Source organism: Mchenga conophoros, linkage group LG3 (genome assembly GCF_057382185.1).
Source record: "Mchenga conophoros isolate Kocher_MC1m ecotype Shallow Benthic linkage group LG3, M_conophoros_male_GT1.1, whole genome shotgun sequence".
NCBI lineage: Eukaryota > Metazoa > Chordata > Actinopteri > Cichliformes > Cichlidae > Mchenga > Mchenga conophoros.
In genome coordinates, this window is record NC_140528.1 from 1584467 (window position 1) to 1612236 (window position 27770).

Here is a 27770-nt window from a genome sequence, read left to right on the forward strand (position 1 = left end):
ATCATGCAGTTTGTGCTTTGACCTCCAGAGGGCGACAAATCAGCACAGACAGAGAGCTCCATTCAAACTTTGCTGCCATCAGGAATAATTCTTCAAATATAATCATCAGTGTTTGAGCAGCTATGATATCAGGGACAATCTAGACATGTGTGACAATACTGAACATGTCACATGACACACCTCAAACATCATGTGATCCACTCTCAGTCTGCACTTTCATTCATGACTTCAACAGGTTGAAATGAGCTTTGAAGAAACATCAGTGAAATAAATCTTTCATGGATTCATGTGAGCAGCAGATGAACTTTGTACCAACAACATCTTCAATAACAGAGTCTGAATGAAGCTCAGGTGTTGATGCTGCTCACTGATTGGACGCTTGCTTTCAGCTCTGCTCTCAGTCTTTACTGCACAGGTGAAGGTAGAAAGTGTGACTGGATCTATAGACTGGAAACAGAGAAACATGCTGAACATTTGAAGCTTTGCAGCAGAAATATTCATGTTACAAACACAGCAGAGCTGATCTGGGATCAGTGTGTTCACACCTGCAGCTACAACAAGGTTTCATGTCTCCACACGTCAGCATGTGAACTTTACTCTGACTCAGTCTGAGCAGTCAGACGGCATATTTTTAAAGTTAACACATCAGCACACACAGAGCTGAGCCCCTCCCACCTGTGCTGAGTTTCAGGTGGAGCCCCGCCTCCTTCCAGGAAGCAGCTCACCTGTGTGTCCGTGTTTAGTGTCCAGGTGTGGAGTGGAGCTTGTTGTTGGTGTGTGAAGAAACTGTAAGTTTGCTTTGTTTCCTCCTTTAACAGTTTGTCTTTAGGAACTTTACTGTTTGTTCAGCTCGTGTTTGATTTCTTCACACAACAAACTGTGTGTGTTTGTATTTCCGGTCTCTCCATTAAAGTCAGTGTGTAATGTTTCCTGGCTAACATCAGCTGTGTGCAGCTTAGTTCAGCACAAATCTGCCGCTCCATAGTTCACGGTAACGGACTCACAGCTGGACCAACGAGGCCGAGTGTGTCCGCCACTCTGAGCTACGTTCGTGTTTGTGTACTTGTAGTTTGTACTTTGAGTTCACTCAGAGCCCACAGAGGACGCAGCGTACGTGATGACGTCACAGCCCTTTACCTCCTTTACTGTCACTGTGATTAATATTTACACACGAGACACCTGCAGAGCTCTGACGCTAAGCTAGCACACAGCATGCTAACGCTAAGCTAACACTAAGCTAACGCTAAGCTAGCCAAGAACCCAGAGTGACGTAAAGCTGAGTAAACACTGACCCCAGACCAGCACCGTGATAAAGTGAGCTGCTGCTGCTGAACTTGAACAGGTAACAAAGTGATGAGCAGTCAGGCTGCAGGTTTCTACCTGTTCATGTTTCTACAGTAGAATCACTTTGAAGTGTCTTTGTGCTGTTTCATCTTTGATTTGTGTTCATAAACACTCAGAGAAACATCACGTGACCTCATCAGGATCTGTGTTGGTGTGTGGGGCTGTACCTCAGCTTTATGTTGTTACATGCTCATTTGTTCATTTTAACATCAAAGTAATGTTATGAGGAGTAATGAAGTAACGTACTCCATTACTTTTAATTAAAGTGTTCTGTGTAATATGTGTAATAATGACTGTTTTGAGTAATGACCAACACTGATCACAACAAAGAGGAAATGCCTCCAACATGCACAAACATTTGAGCCACAACATGCAGTTAATGTGCACAAATGTCTTTGATATGCTGCTCAGTGATGGTGGTGACTGTCAGAGCAGAGCTACTGAGAATCAATAAGTAATATCAATGATGGGATCAGAATCACTAAATTCTTCTCATCCCTGTCAGTATCATACATGTGCTGTATAATGTGATAAATGTAGAGGTGCTGGCTGTTCTCTCACTCTGCTGTTTAGCTGTAAAGGACGCCTCCCTGCCTTTGTCTCATTCATGACCTTTAATAGTCTCTTCTAACATGCAGAGATCTGTATGATCTGTTTCATAGAGTCTAACCAGCCTGTACAGGTAACAACAACAGTCACTGCATCACTGACACACAAACGTCATCTCTGTCAATAACAACATTCATACATGGAATAAAAACACATCAGTGGATCATTGCTGGAGCTGATGTTTGTGCTCCTGGTGCAAAGGCTCTCAGTTTCCTCCTTGAAATAACATCAGTGGTGGGTCAGCGACATGCTTTCTTTCCCTCTCAGGTTTAAATATCTGGGACTCTCCACCGTTTGGTTTTAGAGCTGAAGAAGCTTCTCAGATGAAACGTCTTCCAGAAACTTAAAGACGTCTCTTTTCTCTCCAAGCTCCTTAGATCACATGACCTGGATGACTGAACCTACAGACACATTGACCTGGTTTCTAGGTAGAGCTGGGCGATAGAACGATAACGATATGTATCGCGATATAACTTTTTCTCGATAGAAAAATTAAACTATTGCGATAGACCTCGCCGCTCTTGTCCTCTTAAAAAAAAAAAAAAAAAGGTCAGCCAATCCAAACTAAGTAGCCGCACGTGTGTTTGTTTGGGAAGCAGCCAGCGGGTAATGGAGGAAATGAGTGTGCCGACTAGAAAAATCAACCGAGCGTGACCGAAGAGAAAACAGATGATGGTTCCAATGCCGGAGAGATTGTCGAACGGAAGAGCCATAGAAGCTCCATAGTGTGAAGGTATTTCAGCTATTTCAAGTCTGACAAAAAACAGAGTAGCGTGCACTGTAAATGTGCCGAAAGCAAGTCTGGAAATACAATAAACTGGTGCATGCGTCACACTGTGCGCCACGTTATTGTTTCGGTGAAATGAATTTCTACAATACTGTTAATTCTACTCTCTGCAGTGTTTAAATGCTTACATATACACACAGTTACTGTCCCTCCACACATACGACTCGGTTCGGTCCATTCGCACCAGAACCTCTCGCCATAAGAACAGTTTCTTCCCCTCTGCTGTTGGACACATGAACAATAACCGTATGACTGTCCCCGCCACTAACACATGACCCTACGCTGTGTTCAATGCATCATTCCATGTTTGCACTGATCACCACCTGCACTCATGTATATATCTTTCTACTTAGCACTTTTAATTCTTATTCTTATTTTTATATTTTTATGACAGTATGTTTGCACTGAAGCACCGCAGCAATTTCCTAATGTTGTAAACCTGCTCAACATTTGGCAATAAAACCCTTTCTGATTCTGATTCTGTTCTGCTTCTATGCCCCAGCTTTGTTTACTTTTTCCCACCGAGGCTTCTAGACTTCTGATTGGCCAACATTTCTGCACGGTTAGGAATCTAGCGCCACCTGCTGCTTTGGCATGTTCATAGCAGCGTTTTCCTTCATTTCTGCCTTTATGTGTGGACGGGATTATTTTTTAAAACGAGAACGGAAAATCTCCGTTTTCAAAAATACCCGTGTACGTGTGGACGTAGCCTCAGTCTCTGACTGGAAGCGCTAATTCGTCATTCGGCTTTTGTCAGACTAAAGTAACTGTTAAAACTGTTTGAAAAGCTCAGCTATACAACAAGGAGAGATTGAGAATTTCCTTTTAGTTCTCAGTTTATTTGATATTGACAAAAGTTAGTCAGTTTTGTCTGTTCTTCTGTAAAACAAACTAAGATTTATTTTTAGAATTAATATTTTGTTTCTAAGTGGAATTGACAGTTTAGTCTGTTTCGTTTGTTCTATTTTGAAACTTAAACGCTTTAGCGGCTGCCTTTTGTGTAGTTTGCAATATTTGCCTTTATTTATCTGAAAAAGTCTCATGTTCCTTAAGTACATCTACCCTGTTGAACTTATTATGGGAAATAAATATTTAAATAAAAACAAGCTGCTGATTATTTCACATTTTACTTGTGAGCAACGGCACATTTAAATCTTACAAATATAGTTATTTGGCTGATATCGTGATAGATATCGTTATCGCCTGAAATGAAAAAAACATATCGTGATATGAAAAAATCTTATATCGCCCAGCTCTACTTTAAAGGTGATCGTTTAGGACTTCAGCAATAATACAGACAGCAATGTAGTTAGCAGTAAAACAGCTTTATTGGGAATTAACTTAAAAAACAAACAAACATCTGTCTCCTATTTTCTGTCACACAGGAAAGAAGCATCAATATCTGATGAGAAGACTTATTTATTTCTTTTTGGGGTTTTTTTCAACAGGAGAAGAATATCTAACAAGTTGATTTGTTCACATCTTAATTTTTAAGTGACATGTGCATTTTGAGTTTATACACTCTTTATATAAGGCAACAGTTTCCTTTTGCAGTATTTTTGTGTGGAGTGTTTTTCTATTTCTTAACAAAAAGGGAACAAAGGTGTTTAAGTTCACCTAGGATGATTTGTCTTAACTTTCACATGGTCTTACTGAGGTGATGTGAATTGAAACATGCATTTTTTTTTGGCGGTGAGGGAGGGATGTGCTGGAAAAGTTTGAAAAGGGACCTTGAAAGTGCTTAAGAAGTGCTTGAATTTGACCCTGAAAAAGGCATATGAACCCTGATCATTATCATTAGCCTGTGTAAGTCCTGAGTGTCCTCCAGTTCAGTGTCTTGGTCAGTCCCACGTGTCGTTTCTGTTCAGCTGGTCTTCCAGTCAGTCATCCATCTCAGACTCTGTCATTCTGTCATAAACACCAGCCTTCACCACCTGTGAGTCCTGCGTTTGGGTCCTCTCTTCTCCACATCCACACTGCGATGCTGTGACATATACAGTACATAAAATCAAAATTCATGTTTTATGCAACTAAAGTGTTTCATTATGTAGGCTACAGAACATAATTCAGTTATAGACGATATATGAAACATGTATACTTACTGCATTTGAATCATTTAAACCATATGTGATATAAACACCTGCACGTGTGTTTGAAAAAACAAACGCTTTGATTTTGACACCCCAAGAAAATCTTCCTAGATCTGCACGTGTTCAGAGTAAGAGCCGAATAAACAGCAGCAGAAGCTGATTGATGAACAGCTGAATGACATATCAGCTGTAGCTGCAGCATCTGCACAGAGTTTGATTGGCTAACGCTGATTTGTTTGTTTTTTTAAACAGGACAGCAGAGAGAGAGAGAGAGGAGATGGAGAGTGCAGCAGAGACAGTGAAGAAGAGGTGAGCATCTGACAGAGCAGAGCCAGTTTAAAGGAGCCTCACAAGCTCACACATGACAGCTTCATCAACATGGAGCTCTGAGTGTTTATTAAAGGATCATTGGACGCTCTGACACAGCTGACTGCAGCCTTTAGCTGTGAGCACACAGTGTCTCACATTTACATTCACTTCCCTGTCAAACTCAGTAACTTTAAACAGCTGCTGTTATCAGGTGAAGATAGCAAAGCTTTCAGGGCTGAGCCCCAGTGTTTCAGGATAATGGCCCCAGAGACCACAGTCACATATGTGGGGAAGGATTTTAAGTTTAAAACTTCCTGTAAGCACTAACAGCAGAGACGCACAAAGTCGCAGACAGGGAACAAAGTATTTTAGGTTTGTATTGTCAGATTATTTAATCATTATACTGAACAAATATGTGAAAAAGTAAAAACCTCTATTATGATGAGGTTATCACTACATTCACATGTCGTCGATGTGTTCTTTCACACAGATCAGTTTCAGTGTGTGTGGCCCGTACACTAAACCATGACACAAATTCATATGATGTGACACCCAGACTGTGTTCACTGTTTCTTTTGGTAAAATCATCTTCTCGTGTTTTTATAGAAAGATGATGGAAGAACCTAAAGAACAGCCAGCCAAAGCAGCTCCATCAGCAGGTAGGAGATCAGTGCTTTGTATGATGAGACGTATGGATGTATAGACTTCAGGCAGATTCTTTTTTGTAACTGTGACAAGTACATGAAATTCACGAGTTGTAACCTGTCCTAATCTTTGCCTTAATCTTTCTGTGGGACATTAATATAACATGAGAACTTCCAGTCTAAGGAGTTTGGCAGAGAAACAACTGGACTTTTTTGTACTTTGAACCCACATATGAGGTTAAAACGATGCCACCTTAAAATGAAACTGAAGAAATATTGAAACTGAAACAAATGTATTGAAGGTGAAATGATAGTGAAAAAACATAAATATAGAAATTTAAAGAAAAACTCACTGTTCATGTGGTTTTCACACTTACATCGTTTTTTTCCACGTACAGTTATTTTTTCAGCTTCAATTAGTTGGCACTGCTTCGGCATCTGAGGGTGCGCTTGAGGGGCGGGGCTTCAGAGCCACATATATGAGCCACATATGTTTGCGCACATTATATTGCTGACCAGTGACTGTAGAAATCATGGACGACCTAATATCTGCAGCAGCCGCAGTCATGAAGAAACTTGCGTTCTCTGAACGGCACATAGAGCGGGGACGCTGAGAGGAGGTCCAGCGTTTACCGACTGTTTCAAACTGACAGACTCAGGTGTTCTTCAGTGTCTGCCTGACAGAAGGACCTGAGAGCCGCCACAATATTTTTGGTAAGTGAAAGGTGTTTGTAAGCTAATCTGTAGCTAACATCCTTAGCTAGCTAGCTAAGATGGGCACTCGGCTATCGCCAAAACTTCTTTTGTAAAGTTTGTTTAGTTAACCCGTGCAGGTGAACGAAATGAACAGAAATTTATTTATGGAGCATTATTATTTAATAAATGCTCATAATTTATTTTTGAGTAAATTTTATGTACATCTATGTTAATAAAAGTGCCTGTGTGACATCTGGGACACAGCTTTGACCCTTTTTGTTTTTACTTTATGGCTTAAAAAATAAATAAATCGAGATTTATATCGATTTATATATTTATATCGCTGTCTAGGTAAAAAATATCGAGATACGAATTTTGGGTCATATCGCCCAGCCCTACTTTATGTCTGAGTTTGATGGTTCTGTTCTCTTTGTGATTACAGGAGCTGCCCTCAGATTCAGACCTCAGCACCACCCAGTGACAGCAGACAGATCATCCAACATGTTCACATGTTAACTGCAGAATGAACTGATGCAAACAGTACAAAGGTTAAAGCACCACATGTGCTGTAGTGAAAGCTGCAGCTGTTTTATTGATAAAAACAAAGTCAAAAGGATTAATCACCCCTGTATCATATGAATGTTGGGTTTTTCTCTGTATCTGTTATTGTACGATCTACTGTACAATATAAAGCACCTTCAGGTGACTGTTGTTGTGATTTGGCGCTATATGAATAAAATTGAATTAAATTGAAATGTAACTGTGTCACTATATATCAGCATTAACAGGACCTCAGCTTGGTGTTTCACAAAGCTGCTGATCTCAGACCTGCACAGCTTCCGTTTTAAACACTGAATGTACTCAGCTGCATGAAGAGCACGTTTGAGTTTCTCTGACACAATTAAATAAAAACTGATGAAGGTCAAAGGTCGTCACTTGTATGTCGAACTACAGACTTGTCATCTGGAATTCTTTCACAGTTTTTTATTTTTGCCAATAGTGTGTTATTTACCATAAAGTGATTCAGAGTCATTCATACCAGAGTAACCAGAGAGGATCATATATTTTTAAATATATAACTATCCACAGGACTGAATATAATATCTCTAAGTAAAAGTCCAGAGACTCTGAGGATTATCCAAGTATTTATAACATTACACAAAGCAAAGTTCTCCATCACACAACGCTCAAAAAGAGATTTCTACGCCGAGTATGCATCATTCTCAGACTCCTCTCATACTGCCAATAAACTCTTCCAGCTCCTCCTCCCCTCCAGGAGGCGCTACAGGAGCCTTCAGACTAAAACCAGCAGGTTTAGGAACAGCTTCTTCCCCACAGCTGTCACCCTACTGAACTCAGTCCCCGCTGAGCCTTTCCATCCACACTCACCTAACCCTTCTACACTCCTCCTCCCAGTGACCATGATCCTTTCATTATCAACATTCACCACGTTGGTTACTGCTGTAGTTTTAGGACACTGACATGGTGTAGTCTCTGTTATAGTGCCTACACTGTTATAGTCTGTTCAGAGAGCTACGCTTCCACTACTGTAGATATTTTCATAGCACTCTGTAGATCTGTTTACCTCACAGTGCTTCATCTTTATATATGTATATTTGTTCATAGTATACCTGTATACTTGCCCGTCTGCAGAGGTGGGTAGTAACGAGTTACATTTACTCCGTTATATTTACTTGAGTAAGTTTTTGGAAAAAAAATTTACTTTTAAAGTACCCTTTTTGCACGATACTTTTTACTTTTACTTGAGTACATTTGTGAAGAAGTAACAGTACTTTTACTCTGCTACATTTCCAAAATTTGACTCGTTACTTTAAAAAAAATAATTTGTTTAACACATTAGATAACATGCCGCCAGTGGAGTTTCCGGTAACTTTTTTACCAATCAGATGTGGCCATGCAGTCACATGACCAGCTTGAAACTGTGGCGGGCAGAGCGGCCCAAGCGTTTCAAAGTAGCGGACACACGGAAAGAAGAAACATGAAAACATGGCAAAGCCAGTTGTCTACGCTAGAGCTGAAGAGGATGAACAGCATTTTTCTCACATACAAAGAATGTTTCGCTTAAAAGCAGCACAAAAGAGCAGCTATGTCTTCAGTGAGAGCCAAAACAAACCAACTTTTCAGCGTCAAACAACTCAGTTCATGTAACCTGAGGAAACAGTAAGTTTTCTCTAAATATCCTTTAGCTGTGGTTAGCTGGATGTCAGTCTTATGTTGCAGACGCTGTGTCGAGCTGGAGCTGCGAGTCATATTTTCGGCGCTACGTTGTAGTGAGATAAGTTTGTGGGTATTTTGTGCAGCTTCAGCTGTCCTTTTAACTGCTCGCTGGTTAGCTAGCGTGAGCTATAAGCTAACAGCTAGCATGGTTAATGACGCTAGAGTTCCACGCACATGCAAACAGCTCGTCTCTACTGCTTTAACTGTTAAAACAGAAGACAATACTGCAGCTGACAGGGTTTATTATGTGAAACAGCAGCTTGTTTAGTTTAAACAGTCTGCATTAAGCTGGGCAAACACTGTGCGATTTTTTTTTTTCAGTCGCGTTATTCAGCTCCTGCTCAAACTGTACAATTAAATCGCAGAGGTTAGAAGTTCATAGGTCACGATGCAGGGTCTCACACTATATGGCCTGATGCTCTGATGCGACCCGAGTGCTCAAACTGTGCCTTCATAACATGAAGCTTATCATACAAAATCTGTCCCTCGCTCTCCCTCTCTCTGTCTTACAGACACACACACCATCAACTTTGCTAAATTACTAATGAAAAACATTGACCAGGCAGCTGTGATTGAGTAGCAATGTCCATCCAACTCTTTTCATGGTTGTTGTAGTCATAATAATTTTGTGAGGCCACATTGAAAAGTGTTGGATACAGAAGCGTAGTACGGAAGCGTAGAGCCGCCACCCAGGCAAAAGAAAAATAGAGCTATGTCACATTATAACGTGAAAAGTTTATTATTATAGTATACTATTGTTCTAACAATATTAGATATAGTTCTAACAATATACTTTTCATGTTTGTACAATATACTATCATTTAGGTACAATATACCTATTACAATATACATAATTCTCACGTTCGTACTTGCACTCGTTCTTATTTTAAACTTAATCTGGAATGCAGGATATGAATGACAAGATTTTGTTTTTCATATTTTTCATTATTTTTCAGTTTCAATTTTTTCTTCGGTTTCATTTTAAGCTGGCATCATTTTAACCCTACACACCCTAAAATTTAGTATTTGTTGATGAGATGTTGAAGTGTTAATTGAACAAAGTTAAAATACAGTGGAACCCCGACTTACGAAATTAATCCGTTCCCGAGGGTCTTTCGTAAGTCGAAAATTTTCTTAAGTCGAAACAGCCATTGCACCTTTTGAGTGAGGTGATGCTGAACGATAGGCTAATTGCTAACTAGAACAACAATATGTCGTTCAAGTGGAACAGCGAAGCACGAGTACGGAAGCCAAGGGGTTGTCACATGATTCGAAGGCCTTGTGGGCATTGTAGGCTCAGCCAATCAGAGCCAGCGGATTTCGTTACACCGGCATTTTGCCGTACCATGGGCAGAAATATTGCCGTTCATTGCCTTCGTAACTTGAATTTTTTGTTAAATGGGGTATTCGTAAGTCGGGGTTCCACTGTATTTTTCACATGATTTTGACTGAGAAGCATGTTTATGTCTCTTTCTTCTTCCTGTAGAGGAGGAGCTTGCCAGGGTACGGTCAGCCTTTGTCTGGAGGGTAACAATAGAAATCCTTAAACTGCTCCTTGAGGCCCTTGTAAGTGATGGTATCTTAAATAAGTTGGAGGAAGAATCGATACTGGAGGGGAACCCACTCAGAGCAGACAAGGCACGCAGCTTGATCGACACAGTGAGGAAAAAAGGAGACAAAGCATGCAAGATAACAATCAAGCATCTTCAGATCAAAGATCCTTCTCTTTTCTCTCAGCTGCGTTTGAACTCTGATCCATCTGCTCAACAAGGTGAGGTCATGCATCATATACCATGAATAAAAATGGTCACCTTGCAGTTTGTTGAGATGTGAAAGTGAAACCTCAGAATTCATTGTAAGAAAAAGGAGAGGGCAAGAACGTCATTCTACGACGAATGTTTGGATTTGTTACATGCCTGCAAATGTATTTTCTAAACTACATGGAGGAATTTTGATGATCATCATAAACCTGTGAAACTACTTAGATCGAATGTGATCTGTATTTAATTAAACACAAGTGTTCTTTACTTTTAAAAACCATGCAAACTGATTGCCTTAAAAAAGAAAAGTCAGAGTGTTTCTCTAACAATAGGACACTCTTTAAGCATCGGTCATTTGACTTAAATGTTTAATGAAAAAAATGCCACATTTACATATAATAAAGCAAATTGTGGCCAGAAAGGGTTTACATTATCTTTTGCCATTGTAAATTACGAGAAGAATTAAATGTGAATTACTGAATCTCTCTCAGATGCTTCTTTAAATAACATAGCAGTGGGGAACATTATGACACTTCAATGTTGTTATTTTTGGTTACAAAGTTTGGAGAAGAGGCACAGAAAGCAGAAACCTGTTTAGCCTGCACATGTTGGCATCAGGTACATATGAAAAGCTGCAAAGCAATGCAGATGTGGAGGTTCAAAACATTTAACGTGGCTTTTTTCAGGAAATACATTTAGGAATTCCTGAAGCCCCTTTTTGATTTCTGGTAGAATGAGTATATTAAAAACTTGATAGGTTAAATAAAGGCCAAAGTACATCACATAGCTCCTTCAGACCAGATTTGTATTTTTCCTTCTTTTTTTCCTTTTTTTGATTCAGATGCTCTTCAGAAGTGTCAGCCTAAACTCAAGTCTCTCTTAAAGAAGAAGTTCCAGTGTGTGTTTGAGGGCATCGCTAAAGCAGGAAACCCAACCCTTCTGAATCAGATCTACACAGAGCTCTACATCACAGAGGGAGGGACTGCAGAGGTCAATGATGAACATGAGGTCAGACAGATTGAAACAGCATCCAGGAAACCACACAGACCTGAAACAACAATCAGACATGAAGACATCTTTAAAGACTCACCCAAAAGACAGGACCTGATCAGAACAGTGCTGACAAAGGGAGTGGCTGGCATTGGGAAAACGGTCTTAACACAGAAATACAGCCTGGACTGGGCTGAAGACAAAGCCAACCAGGACATCCAGTTCATATTTCCATTCACTTTCAGAGAGCTGAATGTGCTGAAAGAGGAAAAGTTCAGCTTGGTGGGACTTGTTCATCGCTTCTTTACTGAAACCAAAGAAGCAGGAATCTGCAGCTTTGAAGACTTCCAGGTTGTGTTCATCTTTGATGGTCTGGATGAGTGTCGACTTCCTCTGGACTTCCACAAAACTACAATCCTAACTGACCCTAGAAAGTCCACCTCAGTGGATGTGCTGCTGATAAACCTCATCAGGGGGACGCTTCTTCCCTATGCTCACGTCTGGATAACCACACGACCTGCAGCAGCAGACCAGATCCCTCCTGAGTATGTTCACAGGGTGACAGAGGTCAGGGGGTTCACTGACCCACAGAAGGAGGAGTACTTCAGGAACCGATTCAGAGATGAGGAGCAGGCCAGCAGGATCATCTCCCACATCAAGAAAGCTCGAAGCCTCCACATCATGTGCCACATCCCAGTCTTCTGCTGGATCACTGCTACAGTTCTGGAGGATGTGCTGGAAACCAGAGAGGGAGGACAGCTGCCCAACACCCTGACTGAGATGTACATCCACTTCCTGGTGGTTCAGGCCAAAGTGAAGAAGGTCAAGTATAATAGAGGACGTGCAACAGATCCACACTGGAGTCCAGAGAGCAGGAAGATGATTGAGTCTCTGGGAAAACTGGCTTTTGATCAGCTGCAGAAAGGAAACCTGATCTTCTATGAATCAGACCTGCCAGAGTGTGGCATCGATATCAGAGCAGCCTCAGTGTACTCAGGAGTGTTCACACAGATCTTTAAAGAGGAGAGAGGACTGTACCAGGACAAGGTGTTCTGCTTCATCCATCTGAGTGTTCAGGAGTTTCTGGCTGCTCTTCATGTCCATCTGACCTTCATCAACTCTGGACTCAATCTGATGGAACAACAACAAACAACCTCCTGGTGGTTTAAACCATCTCTCCACCAGAGTGCTGTGAACAAGGCCTTAGAGAGTCCAAATGGACACCTGGACTTGTTCCTCCGCTTCCTCCTGGGTCTTTCATTGCAGACCAATCAGAGTCTCCTACGAGGTCTGCTGACACAAACAGGAAGAAGTTCACAGACCAATCAGGAAACAGTCCACTACATCAAGGAGAAGCTCAGTGAGAATCTGTCTGCAGAGAAAAGCATCAATCTGTTCCACTGTCTGAATGAACTGAATGATCGTTCTCTAGTGGAGGAGATCCAACAGTCCCTGAGATCAGGAAGTCTCTCCACAGATGAACTGTCTCCTGCTCAGTGGTCAGCTCTGGTCTTCATCTTACTGTCATCAGAAGAAGATCTGGATGAGTTTGACCTGAAGAAATACTCTGCTTCAGAGGAGGCTCTTCTGAGGCTGTTGCCAGTGGTCAAAGCCTCCAACAAAGCTCTGTAAGTAAACATGAACTCATCGCTTCATTCTTAAAATCATGGGAAATAAATCAGAGGTGCTCAGTTCAAAGAACACTACCACTTTAGAAAAATTAAAAAATAGTCACTAAAATAGTCATGATACTTTAAATATTTCTCTCCAGCAGGACATGTCAGCATTTCTGAAATATTTTTGTCTTCAACTCGAATCAAAGCACAATCCAGATCCAGCCTATAAGAACATGAGCTCTGATCCTTCAGCCCCTCTGACAGGTTTATTATCCTCAAGTTGTTCACTTGTCTCCAACAACCAGGAGTCTAGCTCTGTTTTTTAAAGCAAATACTTGAGCTACCAGACTGCACCTACATCGTTTTCAGATGTTCTTATTTTAAGGTCTGGTTTGTGTCTCATCTTTATTGCAATCCCCCATGTCTCTCTGTTTTTCAAATATAAATCTGTTACCTCGGTGTGGCCAGAACAACATGGTGAACCCAAAATACAGACAAAGGTGAAGGAACTGAATATTACTAGACGTCAAGGCTTTATTTACACACAGGAACTTGACACTTGGAATTTTTTAACATGAACTGTGAACTATGGCGGAAGTCAAGCACTTGAAGCTGTGAGCATGAAGTGGGCTCTATGGTAGGTTTCCGGAAATGGGTCTTGGTTGATGGTAATCTGAGTCACTGTAACAGAGGTAGAGCAGCATCAGAAAGATCACTGGTGGAGGTTACAGTAAGTGAACGAGGTTATCTTCAATGTCTTATTTGGGGTTTCTGTAGCTCAGGAGGTAAAGCTGGTCTGATCTGACCTACTGATCAGAAGGTTGGTGGTTCGATCCCTGGCTCCTCCAGTCTGCATGTCAAGTATCCTTGGGCAAGATACTAACCCCAACTTGCTCTCCGATGCATCCATCAGAGTATGAATGCGTGTGAATGTACTTAGAAAGCACTAAGTTCAGATAAAGTGTTTGTGAGAATGGGTGTGATTGGGTGGATGTGGCATGTTGTATAGAGCGCTGTGAGTACTCCGGGAGAGTAGAAAAACGCTATATAAGAATCAGTCCATTTACCATTTACTTGTCAGCAGTCGGAAAGCAACTTGGGGAAGGCAGGTGGTGAGGTCTGGGTGAGTACTTGTTAGCTTTGAATCCAGGCAAAGTGGTCCAGTAAGTCTAAGAGACGAAAGGCATTAATGTGGCTGTGAGTGAATCAAGAAGACCAGCATCCAGGAAAACGTGACTGAACTGCAAGGGTGAGTAGATGATCCGAGGATTAGGAGGTTAGCAGAGTTATTGGGAGTGCTGATGTTATATGCAGCCTAGTAGATTACTGTCAGGTGTGGACAATGGACAGGCTGACCAGGCTTCACCCAAAGGCAGAAACCAGAGTCTAGTGGGAAACCACCGCCGCTCACACAGACCATGACAGCAGCATGACCCCCCCCCCCCCAAAGCATTCTCTTTCACTTGGCATCATTTACCTCTCCCTGCTCCAATTTCTGATGTGTCCACCTTTGCAATGATAACTGTGATCAGGGTGAACCAAAAAGGTGCCGTGGTGAACAGATACTTAAGTTTGGTGAATGCAGTTTCAGCTTTGGGGGACCAGATGCATGCTGAGACTTGAGTGGTGCAGCTACCTGACTATAGTTGAAAATGAACAGTCTATAAAAATTTGCTATTCCCAAAACCCATTGGAGATGCTTCTTGAATCTACAATGGGTACAAGGGGTAGGCCACTCTGTTAAAGCTTTCACATTTGCCAGATCCGTCTTCACCTGCCCCCATGCCAAAATGTAACTGAAAAAAGTTATTGATGAGGAATGGAATTCACACTTTTTTGCTTTGACATAAGGTTTATTCTCCAGCAAACGTTGGAAAAATAGCATGGACATGAGACTGATGTTCCTCGCAGGTTTTGGGAAAAATGAGGATATCATCCAGATACACCAATATGAACCTGTCAAGGAATTCCCGGAGGACATCGTTAACTAATCTTGAAACATTGCGGGAGCATTAGTTAACCCAGGCGGCATGACCAAATACTCGTAGTCCCCCAATGGCATGTTTAAAACGGTCTTCCACTTGTCTCCCTGATTGATCTGGAAAAAGTGGTAAGCGTTGCGGATGTGGGGTTTTGTAAACCCAGTGGCACTGTGAAATGGCCTGAAAGCAGAGCTAATGAGGTAATAGGTACTTATTCTTGATGGTAATATCACTGAGGCCCCTGAAGTAAATGCATGGCCAGAGAGAGCCATCCTTTTTCCCCACAAAAAAGAAGTTCCAACTTGAGATGACAATCGTTGGATTATGCCTGCACCGAGGGATTCCTTAATGTACTTTTCCATAGCCGCACACTCAGGTTTAGACACGCTATACAGCCAGCTAGAAGGCCGGGTGGAGCCAGAGAGTAGTTCTATGGTGCTGTCCTGTGGTTTGTGAGGTGGCAGTGAAAGCGCTTTACTTTTGCTAAATACTTCCTGAAGATCATGACATTTGGTGGGCACAGAGGAGAGATCTAAAACAGTCTCAGTGTTGGTTGATGGTTCCACAGGTTCCGGTGGACGGGCGGAAACAAGGCAATTTGAATGACAGAACAGACTCTAACTGATTACCCTCTGACCTGACCAGTCTAATTGTGGGTTATGTAATTCTAGCCAAGGAAACCCGAGTATGAGTGGTTTGTGAGGTGCATGAAAAGCAAAAAAGGTAAGTGTTTTCTTGTGATTGCCAGGGGTGACAGGCTCTGTGCGCTGAGTTATGTGAGGGGACACTCGGTTATTTAATGACTTAGTGGGAATGGGCGGATTAAGGGGGCATAGAGGGATGTTTAACTGTCTCGCTAACTCAGACTCCATGAGGTTCTGATTGAACAAGAGCCTGAAAGGTCTGGTTAACTAGAACAGAGAGTTGGAGTTGCAATCTGGGTTTTTATGTTTGTGTGAGTATCCTCCACCCTTATCCCTGAACTTTCCAGTGGGCAGACCCTGGTGTGGAATCGAAAACAGACAGGTTCATCACGAGAAGCAAGCTGATCTTTCATGGTTTGATTTAATGACTGAAAAACATACAGCGGACGGTGGTTAGCACTGTTGCCGCACAGCAAGAAGGTCCTGAGCAAAAGTCTTTACAAACTCAACCAGGAAATCATCATGCGAGCAGAAAGAAAGAGGATGAGCAGATGGGTAAGCAAGAGAAACCCGCCAGCGTCCCAGGTTTCCAGAGAAGGTTCAGGTTCTAGGTACCTGAAATGGGATGTAATTCAATTCAATTCAATTTTATTTATATAGCGCCAAATCACAACAGTCACCTCAATGCGCTTTATATTGTACAGTAGATCGTACAGTAATAGATACAGAGAAAAACTCAACAATCATATGACCCCCTATGAGCAAGCACTTTGGCGACAGTGGGAAGGAAAAACTCCCGTTTAACAGGAAGAAATTTTTGGTGTCAAAGTCAAAGCACAGATCCATCCAGTCTCTGTATTTCAGCTTATTTCCTTTATACACACATTTAACAGGAACAGTTTCAGACAGCTAGTGTTTACCTGACATTACCTGCGTACCTCACAGTTTGCAGGTAATGGGCATAATAATTACTGAACAGAGACATCCTGCTGTGAACTTTGTTGCTGTGGATCTAAAATGTAAAAATACATCTGAGAAGATTTCTAATCATGATTTTATGAGCCCCCAAAGTTTGATTCTGTTCATCTGGACGTAGCGCTCTCAGCGGGAGAAACATTTTGTCACTCATCAAGATGACTTCTTCAGGCTCAGCTGACTGCAGCTTAACCCCAATCTTATAAAGAGTACATCTGCATAATGACTCAAACCTAATGGTCAAGGAACTGACCTCCCAGCCTTATTGTTCCTTCAGTGGGCTGGTTTCAGTCATTATGCAAATGTACTTTTTATAGGGTTGGAAACCAGAAGTCAGCTGAGACTGACGAAGTCACCTGGATGAGTGACGAAATGTTTCTCCCACTGAAAGCGCTACGTCCAGATGAACAGAATCAACTTTTGGGATTTACTAACCTGGATGATTGAGCATGGATCAAGACGGGTTTTTATGAGGTATACAGTTTCTTATAATTTCTAAACCAGAAGGTTGAGGAGATGGAGCTCATGATAACTGGCTACTGCCCTTCAGCGTGCTTTATGAAATCATCCAATCAAAATAAAGTTGGCCTTTAGGGAGAGCGGGGCTTTAAAGGGGAATGAGCCAAAGCAGCTTTTAGACAGAAAATGAAACGAGAGTCCAGGATGTGATACATTATTTATAACTACATTTACAGTAATCACACATATTAGAATTAATAAAGTGACCAGCAGTACTGCAGTAAGTGTAATACTGCAGTACTCACAGGCCTGTGCCAGCAGACACTGAACTACTGTCACTAAATCAACCTGGTCTTCACTGGTTTCCATTTACATACATTGGAATAATTGTGTTTAATTTGAAATATTTTTCTTCTGTTACACTTAAATTCTTGAACATTTTTTTATTTAATTGTGCATTGTAGTGTACTCATTTGTACACATTTGATTACTTAGATTCAACATATAAAGAGATTTTATTTGATAATAAATATTATTGTTTTGTTGTTCTTGTTATTTTTTTCAGGCTGAGCAGCTGTAACCTGTCAGAGAAAGTCTGTACAGATTTGTTGTCAGTGGTCAGCTCCCAGTCCTGTAGTCTGAGAGAGCTGGACTTGAGTACCGACAGCCTGAAGGCTTCAGCAGTAAAGCTTCTGTCTGCTGCAGTGGAGAGTCCACACGCCAAACTGAATATTCTGAGGTCTGACCGATTTGTATTCTTTTTTCTTTTGTTTGTTTGTTTTGTTTTTAACTGAGAAAATAAATCCAGCAATTTAAACAGTAGAGGTAAACTTGATCAATTTACTGTTGTTTCGTACCACATCTGCTCAGCATAAAACAACAAGGATTCTTAAAATATAAGATTAGTTATTGCACCCTGATTACACTTTAACATCAGTCTTTGTTCATGTTTTCATTTTCAGACTCAACGTCTGTGAACTTCTAGCGGAAAACTGTGAAGCTGTGTCCTCAATGCTCAGCTCTCAGTCCTCTACTCTGACAGAGCTGGACCTGAGTATCAAAAATGTGCAGGATTCAGGAGTGAAGATTCTGTCTGCTGGACTACAAAGTTTAAACTGTAAACTAAATACTCTGAGGTCAGATCAATTGACATTTTGTTTTTTTTAAATGAACCAATTAAACATTTTATTCAAGGCTTCCGGTTCCGGCGCTCGTGGGGATGGACACCTAGTACGAGAGCTCTCGACTGAAACTTATTAAAACTGCCCCAAGTAAATTAATACACTATCTAAGTGCAACAGGCCCCCCTCCTTGCAGCTACCACGAGCTCCTTCTATGGGCATGCACACTTCCTGTCACACACACACAGCCCCAACCTTTTTTCCTCCAACACAGAGAGTTTCTCTACTCTTCTCTTTTTTAAAAAAATATAAAACCACACACTCTTTACCCAATCGTCACACACTCATTGCATTAAATCATTTTCACAAACACACGCTTTATTTAATCGGCGCTTTACACAGCCGTTTAAATAATTTCACAGTTTATTTATATACACAGGCCTGTATCTCTCATGACAAACACAAGACACCAGATGCCAGAACTAGTTATTTAACGGTTCCTTAACACTTCAATGGAACCCTTTTGTACCGGTACACCTAGATTTTCGACTAATTTAAAAGCCCTATAGCCCAGGCCACGCCTTGCTGATCAATTAAACGCTACGGGAACGCCCTCCCGAGAGTCGCTCAGATTTCTAGAGACTAAATTAATTTAAAACCGCTTCCCGCAGCTGAGAGAGGAGCTCCACATCTGGCGCTAGTGTCAAACCCACGCCTTTTGCTTTACTTAAAGCTCACAAGCCAGCCACGTTGAATGGTCACGGCCGGGTCTCACCCTCCACCCAAACAGCACAGTAAAAAGTGATGCTTGACCACTTAGTCTTTTCGGGTGCCTGAATTCCCTGCGGAGACCATCCGGGCTACTGGAACGCCGCCAGAAGTAACAGTGCGTCCACTGATTACCCGTCGCTGCCACACGAAGGCGCCTGCGCTCTTCGGAGCCACACGCTCCGGAACTTTTAGTTTATATTTAAAAGCGTCCCTGGGGACCTTCAGTCCCTCAGTTTTTAATTACCTGACGCCCGAAACCTCGTTTCTCCCACCCAAAATATCCGAATTTACCTAACCTTAACCCTGCTTGGCATCTTAACTCCACAAAACACATAAAGCACACAAACCAAGCCAAACTACCACAATGCAACACAGAAAAACAGAAAAAAACCCCAAATAAACAGCAATAACTTTTGTGAGAATTTTATCAAACTGTTACTCCTAATTATCCTAATTAAATAAAATCACTCTGGACAGAACTCAGCAGGAGGCCCCCTGAGTGAACATTCAATTCAATTTTGTTTTACTTCCAATTTAGTACCTTTGGATAAAAAATTCAACAGGTGGTACTGACCTTTTTATGCCGCGGTTCTGTCACTCAGTGGCTCTCCTGTCTGGGTTCCCCCTCCTGGGGCTCAGCTCACTGCGCGTCCTTCTTTCCCTCCAAACCGGGTTTCGAGCACCAAAAATGTAGAAGTTCTTTTTATTTGGAAGGAAAAATAAGCACAGACCAGAGTCCCAGAAGTGTCCGAAAAGTGATTTATTACACACAAGATTGTACAGGTGTGGGAAGAAGCTCTTCCTCGTTTGCACAAAAGACAGAACGTTTTATAGCCATGTATGACGTCAGAAGACCACAGAAGAATTCCCCTATCTTCCCTTTATCTCCTTCTATGGCTAAGAACAACAACATTTTCCAGATGTTTCCACTCCTGCTTTCTGGGAATTTAACCAATAGTGTGTTCATGAGTGTGTATTTTGTGAGAGTGTCAGATTCCGGCCAACAAACGGTCAGTGTCCTTATCTGACTCTGCTAGGGCCGTCTGGATCCACAGCTAAGCTGGTGGTTTTACTAACTAATAGAGTATTGTATCTAGACTTCTGTTATAGCAGATTTACTAAATGATAAATGATACATGCTAATATGGATGATAAACTGATGCAGACTAATGAAGTAATAATGAAATAATGACCGTGCTTTATGAATGACATCACAGTGAAAATAAAATAACATGTTTTTCTTGACAACATAAAGAGGAAAAAGGGGTTTAAATGATGTCCAGAAAGAACAAAATAGCTAAGAAGTTAACGTTTGAAAACGTGGAAGATGGCAATGTGCAGCTAACAGAAGGGGCTAACGTTAGCCCCTATGGGGCTAGCCGAGGCCACTCTCCCACTCCTAGCCGCGAGGATTCTGGGACAGAAGATGAGGTTGACCCAGCAAGTTTGACGCTGATACTGAAAGAACTGAGAGGCTTTGGGAAAGAGGTGAAAGAATTTCGAAAAGACACGAAAGCGCAACTGGTGGAAATAAGGGGTGAGTTGGATAAAGCCAATGCGCGGCTTAATGATGTGGAAACCAGGGTTGCAGAACACAAAGATAAGCTCCAGAACACAGACGAGATTTTGTCTGAGATACTAACAATGCAATTCAATGTTATTTATATAGCGCCAAATCACAACAAAAGTCACCTCAAGGCACTTCATAGATACAGAGAAAAACCCAACAATCATATGACCCCCTATGAACAAGCACTTTGGCGACAGTGGGAAGGAAAAACTCCCTTTTAACAGGAAGAAACCTCTGGCAGAACCAGGCTCAGGGAGGGGCGGGGCCATTTGCTGTGATTGGTTGGAGTGAGAGAAGGAAGACAGGATAAAGACATGCTGTGGAAGAGAGACAGAGGTTAATAACACATATGATTCAATGCAGAGAGGTCTGTTAACACATAGTGAGTGAGAAAGGTGACTGGAAAGGAAAAACTCAATGCATCATGGGAATCCCCAGGCAGCCTACGTCTATTGCAGCATAACTAAGGGAGGATTCAGGGTCACCTGGTCCAGCCCTAACTATATGCTTTAGCAAAAAGGAAAGTTTGAAGCTGATCTTCAAAGTAGAGAGGGCGTCTGTCTCCTGAACTCAAACTGGGAGCTGCTTCCACACCCAGTCCAACATAGCCAGGCTTTCTTTGCTGCTTTGACAAAACCTCAAATCCCAGTCAGAGATGATGAGCATCATCACAGTGATGATCATTTCTCTGTTAACCCAGGCTTTCTGCTTCAGGATCTGTGCACGCTCAGAAAACAAGGAGACCTTTAAACATCATTTCACTAAATGGATGGATTGAGCTCAGCCTACAGATGAACTGGTGCCAGAGATCATAAAGAACATCAAACAGTCAAATTCAACACTTTTAATGGAAATATGAGATTAATCTTAAAAGTAGAGATAGTGTCTGTCCCCTGAATCCAAACTGGAAGCTGGTTCCACAGAAGAGGGGCCTGAAAACTGAAGCCTCTGCCTCCCATTCTACTTTTAAATACTCTAGGAACAACAAGTAGGCCTGCAGTGTGAGAGCGAAGTGCTCTAATGGGGTGATATGGTACTACAAGGTCATTAAGATAAGATTGGGCCTGATTATTTAAGATCTTGTATGTGAGGAGCAGGATTTTGAATTCAATTCTGGATTTAACAGGAAGCCAATGAAGGGAAGCCAATACAGGAGAAATCTGCTCTCTCTTTCTAGTCCCTGTCAGTACTCTTGCTGCAGCATTTTGGATTAACTGAAGGCTTTTCAGGGAGTTTTTTGGACATCCTGATAATAATGAATTACAATAGTCCAGCCTGGAAGTAATAAATGCATGAACTAGTTTTTCAGCGTCACTCTGAGACAGGATATTTCTAACTTTAGAGATGTTGCGCAAATGGAAGAAAGCATGCAGGAAAAGTTTCAAACAAAACTAACATCACTGGAGGCTTACTCGAGGAGGGAGTCGCTCAGACTGTACAGGGTGCCGGAGGGAGAAGAATCGGGAGCTCCATCTATGGCCCACTTTGTGGAGAAGCTACTCCGGGAGAATCTCGCCATCCCACCATCAACACCGTTACAAATTCAGAGAGCACACAGAGCGTTATCATTACTCCCTCCGGACGGCTCCCAACCCAGATCGATCCTGGTAAAATTCCTGTGCTTCACGGTTAAAGAAGAAGTGCTGAGGCTCGCTTGGCAAAAGAAAGGTTTTATGCTGAATTCCAGCAAGATCAACCTCGACCACGATTACCCCCCTGAGATCATGGCTATGAGGAAGGAGTATGCAGAGGCACGAAAGGTCCTAAAAGAGAAGAATGTACGGTTTAGGACCCTCTACTCAGCGCGCCTTAAGGTTTTTTTCAAAGAAGGAGCGAAAACCTACAACACGGTGGAGGAGGCAATGGCTGACCTGGCGAGTCGGGGCCTGCCGGTAAAGGTGATTACACCACTGGCAACCCCCAGAGAAAAACTACAAAGATGCCCGCTGTGGCGGGGAGTTGGTGGTCGGCGTCCGCGTCAGATCCGAGGAGCTGCGGGATATAGAGAGAAGCTGCAAGTATACAGACGTGAAGAGAACGAATTTAATGTTATGTATTAGCTATGGACAACATGGTGAAATATGGTTACTGTCGAGCTAAAATGGGTGGGGCTTCTCGTGCTGTGAGTGACGTCGCAGTGGAAAGCCCCCTAACTCAGGGGGTAATAAGGGGTTTCCCTTCAAGTTGTGAGGGTGTCAGTGGAAGTGCTCCACTGTCAGAAGCCAGCTTAGGAGCTTTCAAGCTCCAGTTATGTTCAAATGTTTTCAGTTCATTCCTAACTTTTTTCACTTGTTACTGTTTTAAGAGGGGGTTGCCTGCTGCTATTGAGTTTATGCGCTGTGGTAACTTAATATATCTTTATGGGAAGTGAGTCAATGAAAGTAATCTCTTTTAATGTTAACGGGGTTCTGAACGTGATTAAGATGAATAAGATACTGTCCAAACTAAGGAAGGAGAAGGCCCAGATTGCATTACTTCAGGAGACACACATGAACCAAGTAGATCACTTGAGATTGAAAAGAAAGGGTTTTAAATATGTATTCTCCTCTTCCGTTAAGTCCAAACACAAGAGGGGTGTGGCTACACTTATCTCTGGTACACTTAACTATGAACATATCTAAGAACTCTGTGACGAGGAAGGCAGATTGGTTAGAATAACAGAATGGATAGAGGGGTCTGAAATCACAATTTTAAATGTTTATGCTCCCCCTGGGAGCGATTGGCTATTCTATAGGAATATGTTTGAGTTAATGGTGGATTCTCAGGGGATAGTTGTCTGTGAGGGGGTTTTAACTTTAGACTTGACCCTAAACTAGACTCCTCCTCCCCAACCAACCAGGTAACAGCACTTACTAGAAAAGTCAATTCCTATATGGTAGAGATGGGGATAATAGATGTATGGAGGGACCGCTACGCATCTACCAGAAATTTCACTCATTACTCTGGTTCCTTTAAAGTGTATGCAAGGCTGGACTACTTTTTTATGTTTAAAGTTGATAGGTTTAGGGTCAAAGACTGTGACATATTAACAAGAGATCTATCTGACCACAGTCCTATCTCTCTATCTTTGCAGGTGGCTAGGAAAAAATGTACCACACTGTGGAAATTGTTATCGCACCTTAATGATCCTGCCATAGTTTCCAAATTAAAGGTAGACATTAAAGAATTTCTAGATGTTAATGACACAGGAGAGGTATCTCCAACTAGTCTTTGGGATATGCTCAAAGCGGTAATGAGAGGTAAATTAATTTCTATCGCCTCCCACTTAAAGAGAATCAAAGGGCAAAAATTAGCAGAACTACAGGCAAATTTAAAGTTGAAAGAATAGGAAGACATAAACACCGCAAATCCTACTCTGAAGCAGGATATCATGAAAATACAGGATGAAATTAATGATATTTACACCCAGGAGGCCCAAAATAACTTAATTTTTTTGAGGCAAAAATACTATGAGACAGGAGGGAAATCTGCAAAATATCTGGCAAATAAATTACGCAAACAACTAGAGGAAAGTACGATATACCAAATCAAGGACCCCAAGACTAATATTCTGGAATCAAAATTAGAAGACATTCAGAAATGTTTTGAGACCTTCTTTAGGGAGCTGTACTCACAGCCCAATGCTACGGAGGAGAATTGTACTGATGCCTTTCTTAGCTCTCTAGAATTACCTTCACTCCCGTCTCTCAAAAATGAGCTTCTAACACATCCCATTTTAGTGGAAGAAATTAATGCTTTTTCCAGATTAAAACCAGGTAAGGCAGTTGGGCCGGACGGGTTCAGTTCTCAGTGGTATCGCACCCTGAGGGCAGATCTAGTCCCCACATTGCTGAAGTCATTTAACTACATCCTACAGGAGGGAGAAATCCCACCCTCCTGGAGGGAGGCAACTATTTCAATTATCCCAAAAGAGGGGAAAGATAAACGAGAATGTGGAAACTATCGACCAATCAGTGTCCTTAACTTGGATTACAAACTATTTACTTCTATTCTTGCTCGTAGACTGGAGAAGTTTTTACCTGACCTCATCGATTTAGATCAGACTGGTTTCATTCACTATAGACAAACAACTGACAACATTAGGAGAATATTACACATCTCTGCTCAAATACAAAAGAACAAAACTCAATCAATGATAGGAAGCTTGGACGCTGAGAAAGCCTTCGACTCCATCAGATGGGTATTTCTGTATAAGGTTCTGGGGAAGTTTGGCTTTCACGACAAGTTTATTAGAGTAATCCAAGGTCTGTTTGCTCGACCCTCAGCCCGTATTAAGGTGAATGGTGATCTCTCCAAGCCCTTTGCTCTGGAACGTGGCTGTAGGCAGGGTTGTGCAATCTCGCCACTTCTCTGATTTATTCATAGAAACATTTGGCCAAACGATTAGACAAAATCATAACATTAGGGGTGTTGCATTGTCAGGAGTTGAACATAAAGTGGTAATGTTCGCCGATGATGTACTGGTCTGCCTGGAGGAGCCAGAGAGGTCTTTTAGTGAGTTGATGTCTACTTTAAGTGATTTGGGGAAGTTATCTGGTTATAAGGTCAATATTTCAAAAACACAGGTGATGACTTTAAATTATACAGCTTCTGTAGCTTTACGTAGGGATAACGAGAAAAATAAGTACCTGGGAATATATTTGACTGCGGACCTCTCGGGGCTCTTTCAGGCAAACTACGAGCCAATATCTGCAAGTATAAAAGCTGATCTGCACAGATGGAATCTGGTCCCCTTTATGAGTCTCAGCTCCCAGGTAACTTTTAAAGCATGGATATCCTGTGGCCTTACAACATTCCTCTCTCTTACTCATAGAAATATTGTGCTCAGATTTGAGACCTTACAGGACAACCTGACAAAATACAACTTTCATAGATACTTACAGCTGAGATCATATATTGATCATGAATGCCAACTTCAATGATGCTGAGTCGCATTTTTTCCTCATCCTGAAAAATGCCACAACCATGACCCCTACTAAATCTATTTCTAAACTATACAAAGCCCTCTCTAGTGCCAGCAAGGATAACACTTTATACACTCTCCTACAGGTCTCCTTAAGTGCAGTCTTTAACGTTCAAATACCTTTAGATTTTAAGGTTTTATACATGGGTTTGGTCCCCTTTCTGGAATGTAGGAGTGAGATTAAGTTGGTGCAATTACTCTTGGTGGCAAGTAAAAAAAACAATTACTAGAAGATGGTTAAGCCCAGCCCAGCCTACCCTAGACGACTGGTTTGGGATCATTTTAGAGATATTTAGGATGGAAAAACTTACATATCTGTTAAGAAATCAAAAAGCCAAATTCTACCAAATTTGGAACAATTGGATCCAATTCATCACCCCCACGAGGGCTGACTTCACTTGATCTCACTATTACTTGGTTGTTTTTTGTTTGATTTTTTTTACATTTACTTCTATTACTATTGCTTGTTTATTTACTTATTTGTTCACAATGATTGCAGCATGGGCACCCCTCCCAGTTTGTGTTTATAGTTCCATGTAATGTGTTCTATATATCTCCTTTGGGAGAGCATGCGAGCAACTGTCCTAGTAATAGCTAGTGGAGGTTAATATGCACCCGCTGATCACTTTGTTTATCATTTGCTCTCCTGGACTTAATCTAAAACCTGGAAGGACTTTGTTCCCATGTTATTCATATACTGCTATGCAGATGGTTTTTTCTTGTCCAATCCAAATAAAGATATAATTAAAAAAAAACATTTTATTCAAGTTCATCCATATGATGTTGTATCTTAGTATGTTAAGGTTTCATCAAAAATAAAAAGATGGCATGTAATATAATAACAAACTTTACATAAGTATTATAGATTATCTTTTGTTTTTCAGACTGGGTGGCTGTAACCTGTCAGAGAGAAGCTGTGAAGCTCTGTGCTCAGTCCTCAGCTCCCAGTCCTCCAGTCTGAGAGAGCTGGACCTGAGTAACTCTGACCTGCAGGATTCAGGAGTGAAGCTTCTGTCCGCTGGACTAAAGAGTTCACAGTGTGCAGTGGAAACTCTCAGGTCAGGATTCAAACGTTAACACATATGATCATTTAAAATGTGAATTATATTATTGATTGACTTATCTATAGAGCTTTTAGCTAAACTTATATTTATATTTGAGTGGATTATTAGACTGAATTACTGTGTAAAATTTGTCACAGTCATACGATTTTGTTTATTTATTTATTTTTTTAATTCATGTACTGGCCATTTTACATAAATTTGGCTAATCTTCTACAATATATACATTTGATTTCGTTAGGAACAAAATGTTCAAATTACATATTTTGCTGGATATTGGGTATTAATGAAATTATTATGTCTTTAATGACACCACATTTCCATATGTAGGAGGTTACTGGTGGTATTGTTTCAGTGTCTGAGTTTTCCTTGCAAAGAAACATCTGGAATTTAACAATACATGTTTTAAAGCTGTTTTCTCCAAAGGGATTTGTATTAGTGATGGTAAATTTGATTCTTTTTACCGAATCGAGTTTAAATGAGTCACTCACCAAAATGAATCGGGTTTTTTAAGTCATTTGAGTCTCTAAGTCAGTTGCCCAGAGAGTGCCAAAAATGTACTTTTTCTCTCAAACTTAATTTGTTTTTATTTTCATGTAAATCCTACTGCTACGATGAGTGACTGAAAAATAAAAACAACTATTTTATAGAGCAAAAAAGAATAAGATTTCTAAATTGGACATTTATTTTTGTTTATGTTATTAGTATTTCCTCTTTATCATCTTTGCACAAAAACAAAGTGTAGACTGAATGTTATATTGCATCAGTCAGACTATCAGGCTTCATTTCAGATGAAGGAGTGACTCTTCCGTGGTAACAAACTGTGAGTTTCAGCAGCTGAGAGGCAGGAGGGAAGGGTGAGTGAGTGGTCTTGATGCATTCTCAGTCTAGACTAGACTAGAAAGAGGGGCGCTGCTCTTGTGGCGACCAGCAGGTTGTCTCTCTCTGTCAGTGTCAGTGTTTTAACTTATTTTATTTCATTCTTTTATTCCTTTATATATATATTTTTTTGCCTGAGGAAATTCTATAGCATCGGCTTGTGCTTTGTGGAACTTCTTTTAACGAAGATGGGTTTTTTATTTCGCATGATTTTATTGGCAATCCTGACGGTTGTTTGGAGTCATTCCTTTACCATCAATAA

General features: G+C 41.2%; 1 protein-coding gene and 1 long non-coding RNA gene across 3 annotated transcripts; one reads left to right on the top strand and one right to left on the bottom strand.

Moving 5' to 3' along the window:
* The first annotated feature begins 725 nt into the window (after window positions 1-725).
* Window positions 726-27454, top strand: LOC146576946 (protein NLRC3-like). 2 transcript variants are annotated; one of them, XM_085268154.1, is made up of 8 exons: window positions 726-788; window positions 5083-5139; window positions 5746-5798; window positions 10204-10488; window positions 11319-13095; window positions 17709-17882; window positions 18106-18279; window positions 26453-27454. In XM_085268154.1, exons 2-8 carry the CDS (start codon window positions 5108-5110, stop codon window positions 26643-26645), a joined length of 2688 nt encoding a protein of 895 aa, XP_085124280.1. In that variant the 5' UTR covers window positions 726-788; window positions 5083-5107; the 3' UTR covers window positions 26646-27454. The 2 variants fall into 2 exon arrangements, with proteins under 2 accessions (XP_085124280.1, XP_085124281.1); XM_085268155.1 differs by lacking the exon at window positions 26453-27454 and having other exon boundaries at window positions 18106-19616.
* LOC146576947 (uncharacterized) lies at window positions 4050-19748 on the bottom strand. Its single transcript, XR_014891362.1, has 2 exons — window positions 19610-19748; window positions 4050-4724 (listed from the first exon to the last, which is right to left on the bottom strand). It is a non-coding gene; the product is annotated as an uncharacterized LOC146576947 (long non-coding RNA).
* Window positions 27455-27770: the final 316 nt, after the last annotated feature.

Bases quoted from the DNA above. Each gene is read 5' to 3' on its own strand.
- LOC146576946 (XM_085268154.1), top strand. From the start codon at position 5,108: ATGGAGAGTGCAGCAGAGACAGTGAAGAAGAG. The intron at 10,489-11,318 runs GTGAGGTCATGC...TTTTTGATTCAG, and splicing joins TGATCCATCTGCTCAACAAG to ATGCTCTTCAGAAGTGTCAG. The intron at 13,096-17,708 runs GTAAGTAAACAT...TATTTTTTTCAG, and splicing joins AAAGCCTCCAACAAAGCTCT to GCTGAGCAGCTGTAACCTGT.